This window comes from Nannospalax galili, unplaced genomic scaffold, assembly GCF_000622305.1.
Source record: "Nannospalax galili isolate Female #2095 unplaced genomic scaffold, S.galili_v1.0 scaffold879, whole genome shotgun sequence".
Classification (NCBI taxonomy): domain Eukaryota; kingdom Metazoa; phylum Chordata; class Mammalia; order Rodentia; family Spalacidae; genus Nannospalax; species Nannospalax galili.
The window spans coordinates 1,406,689-1,416,828 of NW_008346261.1; the positions used below are offsets into that span (position 1 = coordinate 1,406,689).

General features: G+C 40.3%; 1 protein-coding gene across 8 annotated transcripts in view; it reads right to left on the reverse strand.

Moving 5' to 3' along the window:
* The window catches only part of Ints2 (integrator complex subunit 2), a 68,455-nt gene that overhangs the window by 9,813 nt on the left and 48,502 nt on the right, over positions 1-10,140 (reverse strand). For all 8 annotated transcript variants that reach the window (XM_029568095.1, XM_029568092.1, XM_029568093.1 and 5 more), the window contains one exon: positions 5,011-5,136. In XM_029568095.1, the coding sequence (XP_029423955.1) occupies positions 5,011-5,136 (126 nt within the window). The remainder of the gene's footprint in view (positions 1-5,010; positions 5,137-10,140) is intronic.

The following is a 10,140-nucleotide window of genomic DNA, read 5'->3' on the forward strand; positions in this document are numbered from 1 at the left end:
TCTTGATTATCACTTATGTATATATTTATATTGTGCAATTTCTTTTAAAACCATGAGAATGATCAGTTGGTAAAAATTAAACTTTTTTAAAAAAATAAAAAAGAATTTAAAGGCAAAACAAAGCAAATAAGGGCCGGGGTGCAGCTCAGAGGTGGAAGACACTCAGCAAATAAGGGCCGGGGTGCAGCTCAGAGGTGGAAGACACTCAGCAGGCTCAAGACTCAAACTTGAGCAGCCTAAAAATTTTTTAACTACAATATACATGCAAAGAACTGATATCATTCTTTTCCTTTTTAAATTTGTTTTTATGACAGACTCTTCATAATGAAACACATTATTTGGTATGCTAACTTTAAACTTAATTAAATGGGGAGGGGGGAGTTATAGCCCAGGCTGGCCTGAAACTCACTATGTAGCCCAGACTGGCCAAAAATTCATGACTCTTTTGCCTCAGCCTCCCAAGTGCTGGGATTACAGACATGTGCCACCGTGCCCAGCTTTGATAGTCTTTGTAGATGAAGAACTATTTAAGTCACTAATAGAGCAGTAAGTTAGAAAACCTTTCCTGAAATATAAACAAGAAAAAATAGCCAATAAATATACTAAAATGTTCAATCTAACAAAAAAAAAACATAAAACAGGAATACATCTTTCACATTTACTGTAAAGTATAAAAGAGAAAGTTAAAAAAAAAATAGACAATACAAAATGCTGTAATGAAATGTAACTGGTTCAGCCTTTCCAGGTGGCAGAAAGAAAAGATGAATCAAAAAATCTTTAAAATGAGCATGTTGCCAGGCATGGTGGCTCACACCTTTAAGACCAGCACTGGGGAGGCAGAAGTTGGGTGGATCTCTGTGAGTTCAAGGACAGCCTGGTCTACATAGTGAGTTCCAGGACAGCTGGGGCTACAAGGAGACCCTGTCTCAAAAAGATTAAAAAAATAAATAAATAATAAATAAATAAATAAATAAATAGCATGTTACTTTTTCACTAATTCCATTTTTGGCAATTTCATCTAAGGAAATTGCATGAGAAGATGTATGTAATACAGTGCACACTGATAACCACGAAATTGTAAATAAAATATCCAACAATAGAGGCTAGAGAGATGGCTCAGCAGTTAAGAGCACTGGCTGCTCTTAAAGATGACACAAGTTCAGTTCCCAGCACCCACATGGTAGCTAACAACCACCTGTAACTCCAGTTCCAGGCTTCTATGGACATTGCACATATGGGTGTACTTACATACATGCAGGCAAAATGCTCATATATATAAAATAAATAACACACAATAGGGAATTGGATTAAATATAGCATAGCTATAAATTGAAATACTATGTAGCCAATTACAAGAATACACATATATTAGTAAGTAAAGTTTCACAAGTAAAGCTCTAAGCTCAAAAAATAACTGCATACATTTTCACAGAATAATTTAACAGCCTCCCTAAACAATTAAATCACATGAGGTCATTCCGGTAAAGTCATCTACGTAAGTGGATTTTTAACACAAATCATTTGTTTTAGAAATGCTTGTTTTCAGATCAGAGAGATGGCTCAGTGGGTAAAGAAACTTTCGATGCAAGGCTAGGGATTTGAGTTGGATCTCCAGAACCCAAGCAAACATGGAAGGAGGGAACCAACTCCACAAAGCTGTCCTCTGACTTCCACATGTACATTGTGGCACACACACACACACGCACACACACACACACACACACACACACACACGAATACAACTTTAAAATAAATAGAAGAAGCCAGGCATGGTGTCACACGTCTTTAGTCTCAGTACTTGGGAGGAAGAAGCAGGAAGATCTCTGAGATCCAGGTTAGTCATTAGGGAGTTCCAGACCACTTGGGGCTAAAGCCTCAAAAAAAAGGGGGGGGATGGGGAATGGAGAGAGGGCTCAGTGGTTAAGAACACTAGAACACTGGCTGCTTTTGCAGAGGACCAGGGTTCAATTGCCAGCACCTACATGGCAGCTAACAACCATCTGTAACTCCAGTTCCAGGGATCTGGCGCCCTCTTCTGACCTCCACAGGCTTTGCAAAACACAAGTGCACTTACATACATGCAGGCAATACACTCATACACATAAACTTTTTTTTGGGGGGGGGGTGAGACAAATGAAATGCCTGTTTTCTAGATGTATAATTTACTGCAGGTTTATGTCTATTTATACTGTTTATTCTGCTGATTTTTTTCACCAAACTATATTTGGATGATTCTGCAGGTTTATCACTTTCAGAACGTTATACCACTGGTTGCCACTAAATGAGTAAATGTATAAGATATACCTTTTTTTTTTTCTTTGTCTTTTTGAAGCAGGGTCTCCCTGTAGCCCCAGCTGTCCTGGAACTCACTATGTAGACCAGGCTGGCCTTGAACTCACAGAGATCTGCCTGCCTCTGCCTCCCAAGTGCTGGGACTACAGGCGTGCACCACCATGCCTGGCTAAGATATACCCTTTTTATGTAAAATTATTTTGTATCTTGTGTGTGTGGTGTGTTGCATGTATGTTGTCTTGTATTGTGTATGGTTTATAGCATAGGGTTGGACACATGTAGATAAGGGTACACATGTACGTGTGTGCTCATACATGTGGAGACCAGAGTCAACGTCAAGTACCTTTTCTCAGTAACTTTTTTTGAGACACAGTGTCTCACGGAACCTGAAGTCCATCAATTTGGCCAGCTGGTTGGTCAATGAGAGTCAAGGAGCCTCCTTCCCTCTTCATCCACACCCAGCCCAGTGCTAGATTTACTTCATGCTTCCACACTTGGCATTTTACATGAGTTCTTAGGAATCTGAACTCAGGTCCTCATACTTGCACGGTAGGCACTTTGGCCTAACAGTCAAGGCCTTCTATAGTTTAATCTCAACTTAACTTTGAATCAGAAAGCATGCTCTTCTCAAAAATTAACCCTCTGCTCACATTATTCAATCAAAATACTTTCCCTTACAGTGGAGAATGAGAGTGCACATCTGTAATCTTAGCACTCCAGAGGCAGAAGTAGGAGGATCATGAGTGTAGGTCCAACCTGGACTATACAACGTTACAGACCAACCTGTGAGTTCAAGGCCAGCCTGGTCTACATAGTGAGTTCCAGGATAGCTGGGGCTACAGGGAGACCCTGTCTCAAAAAAACCAAAAAAAAAAAAAAAGTCAAAACCTAAACAAACCACATAAAGCATTCCTTGAGTATTCTCCACATCCATTACAATGTTTGGTTTTTGGTTATTTTTGTTTGGGGATTCTCTTGGCTTCTTTGGATTTGGTTTGAGAGGATTGTTCGTTTTTGTAATTTTTTTACTTATGTATTTTGTGAACATGTGTATGGTGGTACTGGGGGGGGGGGCATGCATGTGTGGAGATCAGAGGACAGCTTTCAGTTGTCAGTTCTCTCCTTCTACTATGTTGGTCCATGGGGGCCAACTCAGGATATCAGGCTTGGCAGTAGGCACCTTTACATACTGAGCCATCTCACCAGCCCATTTCTGTTTTTTGGTTTTTTGTTTTAGGCAGGATCTTGTTCTATAGGCTAAGCCGGCCTAGAACTTGCAGGTATGTGCCTGGCTACTATCTGTCCTTTGGAAGTTAGCCCTATGTCTTAGTTTGCCTTTAATTGCTGTGACAAACACTCTGACCAATACCAACTTGGGAAGGAAAGAGTTTATTCATCTTGCATCTCTTGGGTCACAGTTCATCACTGAGGGAGCCCAAGGTAGGAACTCAGGACAGGAACCTGGAGGCAGGAGCTGGAGCACAGGCCATGGAGGAATGTTCCTTACTGGCTTGGTCCCCTGGCCAGTGCTCAACCTGTTTTCTTATACAATAGTGGAGCACCTGCCCAGGAGTGGTACCACCCAATGTGGGCTGGGCCCTCCCACATCAGTCAACAATCAAGAAAATGCCCCACAGAGCACAGACCAGTCCAATGGAGGCAATTCCCCAATTAAGGTCCCCCCTCTACCCAAGTGTGTCAAGTTGACAACCAAAGCTATCCAGCACACCCTGTGTCCACCCTTTAAAATGCTACGCAGAAGAGATGGATGAGTGGTTAAGAGCATTAGATGCTCTTACAGAGGACCCAAGTTCAATTCCTAGCACCCACAAGGCAGCTAACAACTCTAACTCCAGTGCCAGGAGAACCAATGCCCTCTTCTAACCTCCACAGGCATTGTACAACACGGGTGCACTTGCATGTAGGCAATACACTCACATAAAATAAAATTTCAAAAATTATTTTTAAAAAAAGCTATTCAGGTTCTATATGACCATATGATTTAAAGTTTCACCAGAATTCTTTCCCTGTGCAAATGATAAACATTACAGACAGGCTGCTCAACTTATTTACTTTTAACATAACTTGTCATGACAACTTGAAATTCAAAAATTAATGTCTGAGTTCCACTTTTTGAAGCCATTTCAAAGCGAATGGCTAGGAATTAGAGATAAATGTAGAATCAATGAAGCTAACATCACAACTGATGATGCTAAAAAAGTTCACAATTTTAAAGCATGTAATGGTTCACAATGTATCAGTGTTTTTAAATTTTTCAAGCTGGACATGATGGCATCTGCTTGTAATCCCAGCACTAAATGGCTGAAGCAGGAAGATCAGGAGTTCAAGGTCATCCTCAGCTATATAGCGATACCTTGTCTCAAAATAAAATACAATAAAATAAAAAAATTTAAACATGATTACAGAAATGATTGTATTCTTTACTGGTGTTCATTTTAAGAGAAAGAGCCACTACTGATGGTGACCAAAACCAAGAATACCTTTTCTCTAAGGATACATTTTATTGCCCACATATTAGATATTATATTGAATATAATTTATGAATATATACAACTAAAAAACACTAAAAGCTGCAGAAGTTATTTTACATACTTATTTAAAATAACATTAAAATATTAAACTGAATTTCATTAATTTCTTTGATTTTTCCAAAGTATACCTCCATATGAAAAAAATGAAATAACAAAGGACACATACCTGTGAACCCGCCGATCACACCTTAGGACAATGAGAGGATCTATCATCAGATCATTCTGAGTATACTTTTGTTGTCGTACAAACTTTATAGATGGTTGAAGTGCATTAACTGTCATTACCCACAGCCTGATAAGAAAATAACCACATGTTCAAAACAGCTGTATTATAACTGAGTTTATACTTGTTCAATCCTTTGTATCTAAATAAAGTTATTTTCAGGATAAAAAGAAAAAAGAAAACAGGAATGAATAAGGCTTGAGAGTTGCTGAGACTTGGGTTATCCCTTTTGCTTTGTTTTTTTGTTTCTGAGAAAGGGTCTCATGAAGCTCAGGCTCGTCGCAAACTCACTATGTAGCTAAGGATGACCTTAAACCTTTTTTACTATTGGTGCGTGCGTGCGTGTGTGTGTGTGTGTGTGTGAGAGAGAGAGAGAGAGAGAGAGATTTCATTATGTGGCCCTAGCTGACCTAGAACACACTATGTAGACCAGAGTAACCCCCAACTCAGATATCTACCTGTCTCTGCCTTCAGAGTGCTGGAATTGAAGGTGTGCACCACCCACTTTCCTTGACCTTGAACTTCTGATCCTTCTGCATCCCCATCTCAACTGCTGCTGAGACCACAGGTTTGCACCACGATGATCAATTTATGCTACACTAGAGATCAAACCCAAGGCTTGACACAAGCTAGGCAAAGCATTCTACCAACTGAGCTACATCCCAGTCCTGGGTATGAATAAACTGAAAAATTAAAAACCAGACATCTAACCTATTATTATATCTCTTGTAGATTAAACAATAAACAGAGTAGTTGCAAAAATCTTCAGAGTTGTAATGGAACACTCATTGCATCTAAATTGAAAAGGAAGTAAAACCTCAGTTCTATCTACCACATTTGGCTTATTATGAGGAATAATTTAATAACTGTAAATAAATATATCACAATTTGAAACTATACTGGCTCCACAGTTCTCATTATTCTACATTATTATCCTAAGTCTCTATGTGAGATGCCACTTTGAAATCTGACGCTAATAGATTACAGAAGTGGTGACTAAGCTAACTGCACACAAGAATGACTGCGGGGTAAAGTGATATGGAGGGTGCCAAATCTCTCATTGAAGCCCAGGAATCCACCAACTCAAACACACACAGAACTTGTCACTGTGAATATGAATGGACACACAAAGATCAGCCATTTGTGAAAAGCTTTCACTTTGAAAAAGATACACAATAGAAAATGTTCCAAATACACAACAGAAAGAAAAAACTCCAAAGCAATAGAAAATATAGTAACTACATTAAAGAAAGAATTTTGAGGGGCTGGTGAGATGGCTCAGCAGTTAAGAACACTGATTGTTCTTGCAGAAGACCCAGGTTCAAATCCCAGCACCCACATGGCAGCTAACAACTGCCCATAATTCCAGTTCCAAGGGATATGACAGCCTCTTCTGTCCTCCATAGGCATTGCATGACACAGGTGCACTTACCTACATACAGGCAATAAATTTTTTTAAATAAATAAAGAATTTTGAGGCAGAGTCTATGTATCCAAGGCTACTCTGGAACTCATGATCCTCCTACCTTATCTCCTGAGTTCTAGGATCATAGGCATGTGCCACCACATCCAGCCTTCAAAACAATATTACTGCTATCCTTAAAGAATAGAGTATTTCAGGTTGGAGAGATGGCTTTGCCATTAAAGGCTCAGGCTCACAACCTGAACATAAAGAATACAGTGTTTCATACATACTAGAAAGAGGCATTTAAATATATTCAGGTAAGAAAGAGCTCTTAAAATACCCAGGCATGTGCTAGAGAGATGGCTCAGTGGTTAAGAGCACATACTGCTCTTCCAGAGGACCCAAATTCAGTTCCTAGTATCCAAGTCAGGCAGCTCACAACTGCCTATAACTCCAGCTCCAAGAACTCTGGTGACCTATTTTGTCTACCTGTACTCACAAGCATATACCCACATATTCACACACAAATACAAACATAATTTAAAATAATAATTTATAGGGCCTGGAGAGATGGCTCAGGGAAACCCAGGTTCGAATCCCAGCATGTGACTCTAGAGCCAGGGATCAGACACCTCTTCTGACCTCCACAGGCATTGCATGACAAGGGTGCACTTACATACATGCAGGCATGACACACATACACATAAAATGAGTTTAAGAATAAATAAATAGTTTTTTAAAAATACCCAGTCAGGCTGGAGAGATGACTCAGCAGTTAAGAACACTGGTTGTTCTTGCAGAAGACCCAGGTTCGAATCCCAGCACCCACATGGCGGCTAACTCCAGTCCCAGGGGATCTGACAGCCTCTCCGTGGGCATTGCACAACATGGGTGCACTTACCTACATGCAGGCAATACACACATACACATACACATAAAATAAAAATAACAAATAAAATTTTAAAAAATACCCAGGCATGTCAGGAGTGGTGGTGCATGCCTTTAATCTCAGCATTTTGGAGGCAGAAGCAGGAGGATCTCTGTGAGAGGGAGACAAGCCCGGTCTACATAGCAAGTTCCAGGTCAGCTGGGGCTTTAAGGAGACCCTGTCCTGTCTCAAAAAAAAAAAAAAAACAACAACAACAAAAATACCCAGGTATAATGATACGTACTGGAGCTCTCAACACCTGGGAGGTTAAAGGAGTAAGTTTTCAAAATAAGGACCAGCCTCAGTGAATTCCAGGGCAGCCTGCACTGCAAAATGAGACCCCATCTTGGAAACAAAACAAAGAAGATGGATGGATGGATGGATGGATGGATGAAAGGAAGGAAGGAAGGAAGGAAATGAATATAAAGCATTAAGGATATAACAGTAATTTTAAAATTCGAAGTGAAATCAAAAGATCACATTGAGCAAATAACCAGAAAATCTCATCAAGAGACAAAAGAAAAAAAAACAATAAAGGAAAACAAGAGTAAATCAAAGAGTAAGTTCAATATACAAGAGGCTTTTTTGTTTGAGGGTTTCTGAGAGAGGCTCTCAAGATGTCACTCTGGCTGGCCTCACACTATACAAGCTGAACTCAGATCCTCTTGCACAGACTCCCAGCATTTACAGCTATGCCCCTATGCCCAACTTTAAACGAGTGAGCTCTTTTTTTTTTTTTGGTCTTTTTGAGACAGGGTTTCCATGTAGCCCCAGCTGGACTGGAACTCACTATGTAGACCAGGCTGGCCTTGAACTCAGAGATCCACCTGCCTCTGCCTCCAAATGCTGGGATTAAAGGTAAGCGCCAACATGCCTGGCAAAATAAGTAAACTCTTTTCAGAGCCACATTCCCTTTAGTCCAAGAGGTTTGTGTTAATTCCTTTTGTGTCACTGTGATTGAATTACCTGACTGAAGAAACTAAGGAGGAATTATTTGTGCTCACAGCTTCAAAGGGTTTAGTCCATCAGGGCTCAGAAGGCAGGGGAGGCAGGGAGGCAGGGAGACAGGGAGGCAGGGGAGGGAGGGGAGGGAGGCAGGGAGGGTAACTGAGGAAAACTGGCTAAGTATCAGGTAGATGATCTAATCGGTAAATTTTGCATCTGTTTAGGGTACAAGCAAAGCAGGAGTATGAAAAAAGGAGAAACAGCTGGATGTGGTGGTGTGCGCCTATAACACAGCACTTGGAGATGGAGGTAGGCAGGGAGGCAGGGGAGGCATTGTGCAACAGCTGACCAAATGGCAGAGAAGCAAAAAGGGAATGCTGGCTTTCAGAGACCTTTCCTTGTTTTCTTCTTTTATTCCCTCTAGACACCCAACCAATGGGTGGTACTGCCCGTATGGAGAGTCTTCCCCACCTCAGTTCATTCTCTCTGAAAAACCCTCACAGACACATTCAGACACTTGCCTCGCCAATCTAAATTCAATCAAATTAACATGAAGATTATTTACTATCACAAGGTTTACAATCCAAATTATAAAAAACAAAAAGTTCCAGAAAACAGTAAAGTTAGAAAAGAATAATAAAAAAAAAAGCCAACCAAATGTGAATGAAAAAAAAAAAGATACAATTATTAAATTCCAGAACACAAAGGGGGAAATCTTTAAAGCTTTTTATGAGAGAAAAAAATAACTGTCATGTACAAAGGGTTGGAAAGTGATAAAACGCCAAGTTACTAATAGCCACAGTGGAAATTCTAAGTCAGGAGAATGCTGCCTTCAAATTTATGAACTAGACTTCTATACTTAGTTAAATGCAACCACATGTGAAAATAATAAAACTTCCAAAGTCTTTAAAAACAAAAAAGCTTCCCCTACACATACCCTTTCTCAGGAAGCACTGGAGTATGTGTTCCATGAGAAAGTAAACCAAGAAAAAAAACATGGAGGCCAACAAAGAGGGAGACAGCAGTAATTCTATTCTGATAACAACTGTGTTTGCCCCAAATGGGAAAATTAAGATAGAAAGCTCTCAAAGAAATGTCCCCATGAAAATCAGGTTACTGATAAACTACCTTGTGATATATTGGGGATTACCCAGTTATTGGTTATTGATGGCAAAACAAAAACTAACGCATGGAAAAGAGGCAAGTGTTACAGTGTTATGACAAGTACGGGGGAGAGCACTTGCATAAGAAAAAAACCAGCTGGGTGTGCTGGTACATGCCTTTAATACCAGCAATTAGGAGGAAGAGTCAGGCAGATCTCAATGAGACCAAGGCCAGCATGCATAGTTTCAGGCCAGCTGGGGCTATACAGTAAAATCGTGTCTCAAAAAAAAAGAAAAAGGCCGGGTGTGGTGGTGCATACCTTTAATCCCAGCACTTGGGAGGCAGAGGCAGGCAGATCTCTGTGAGTTTGAGGCCAGCCTGGTCAGGTCAGCTAAGGCTATAGGAAAAGAAGGAAGGAAGGGAGGGAGGGAAGAAGGAAGGAAGAGAGAAAGAAATAAATTATTAGGCCTTGGAGTATAGTTTAGTGAAAAGTGCTTGATCCCCAACACCAAAAACAGAAAAAAAAAAAAAAAAAAAAAAAAATTGGAGCATATTGAGAATATTGCGTCAGAGGCTAGGCATGGTGGTGCACGCTTTTAATCCCAGCACTTGGGAGGCAGAGGCACGTGGATCTCTGTGCGTTCAAGGCTAACCTGGTCTACATAGTGAGTTCCAGGACAGCTGGGGCTAC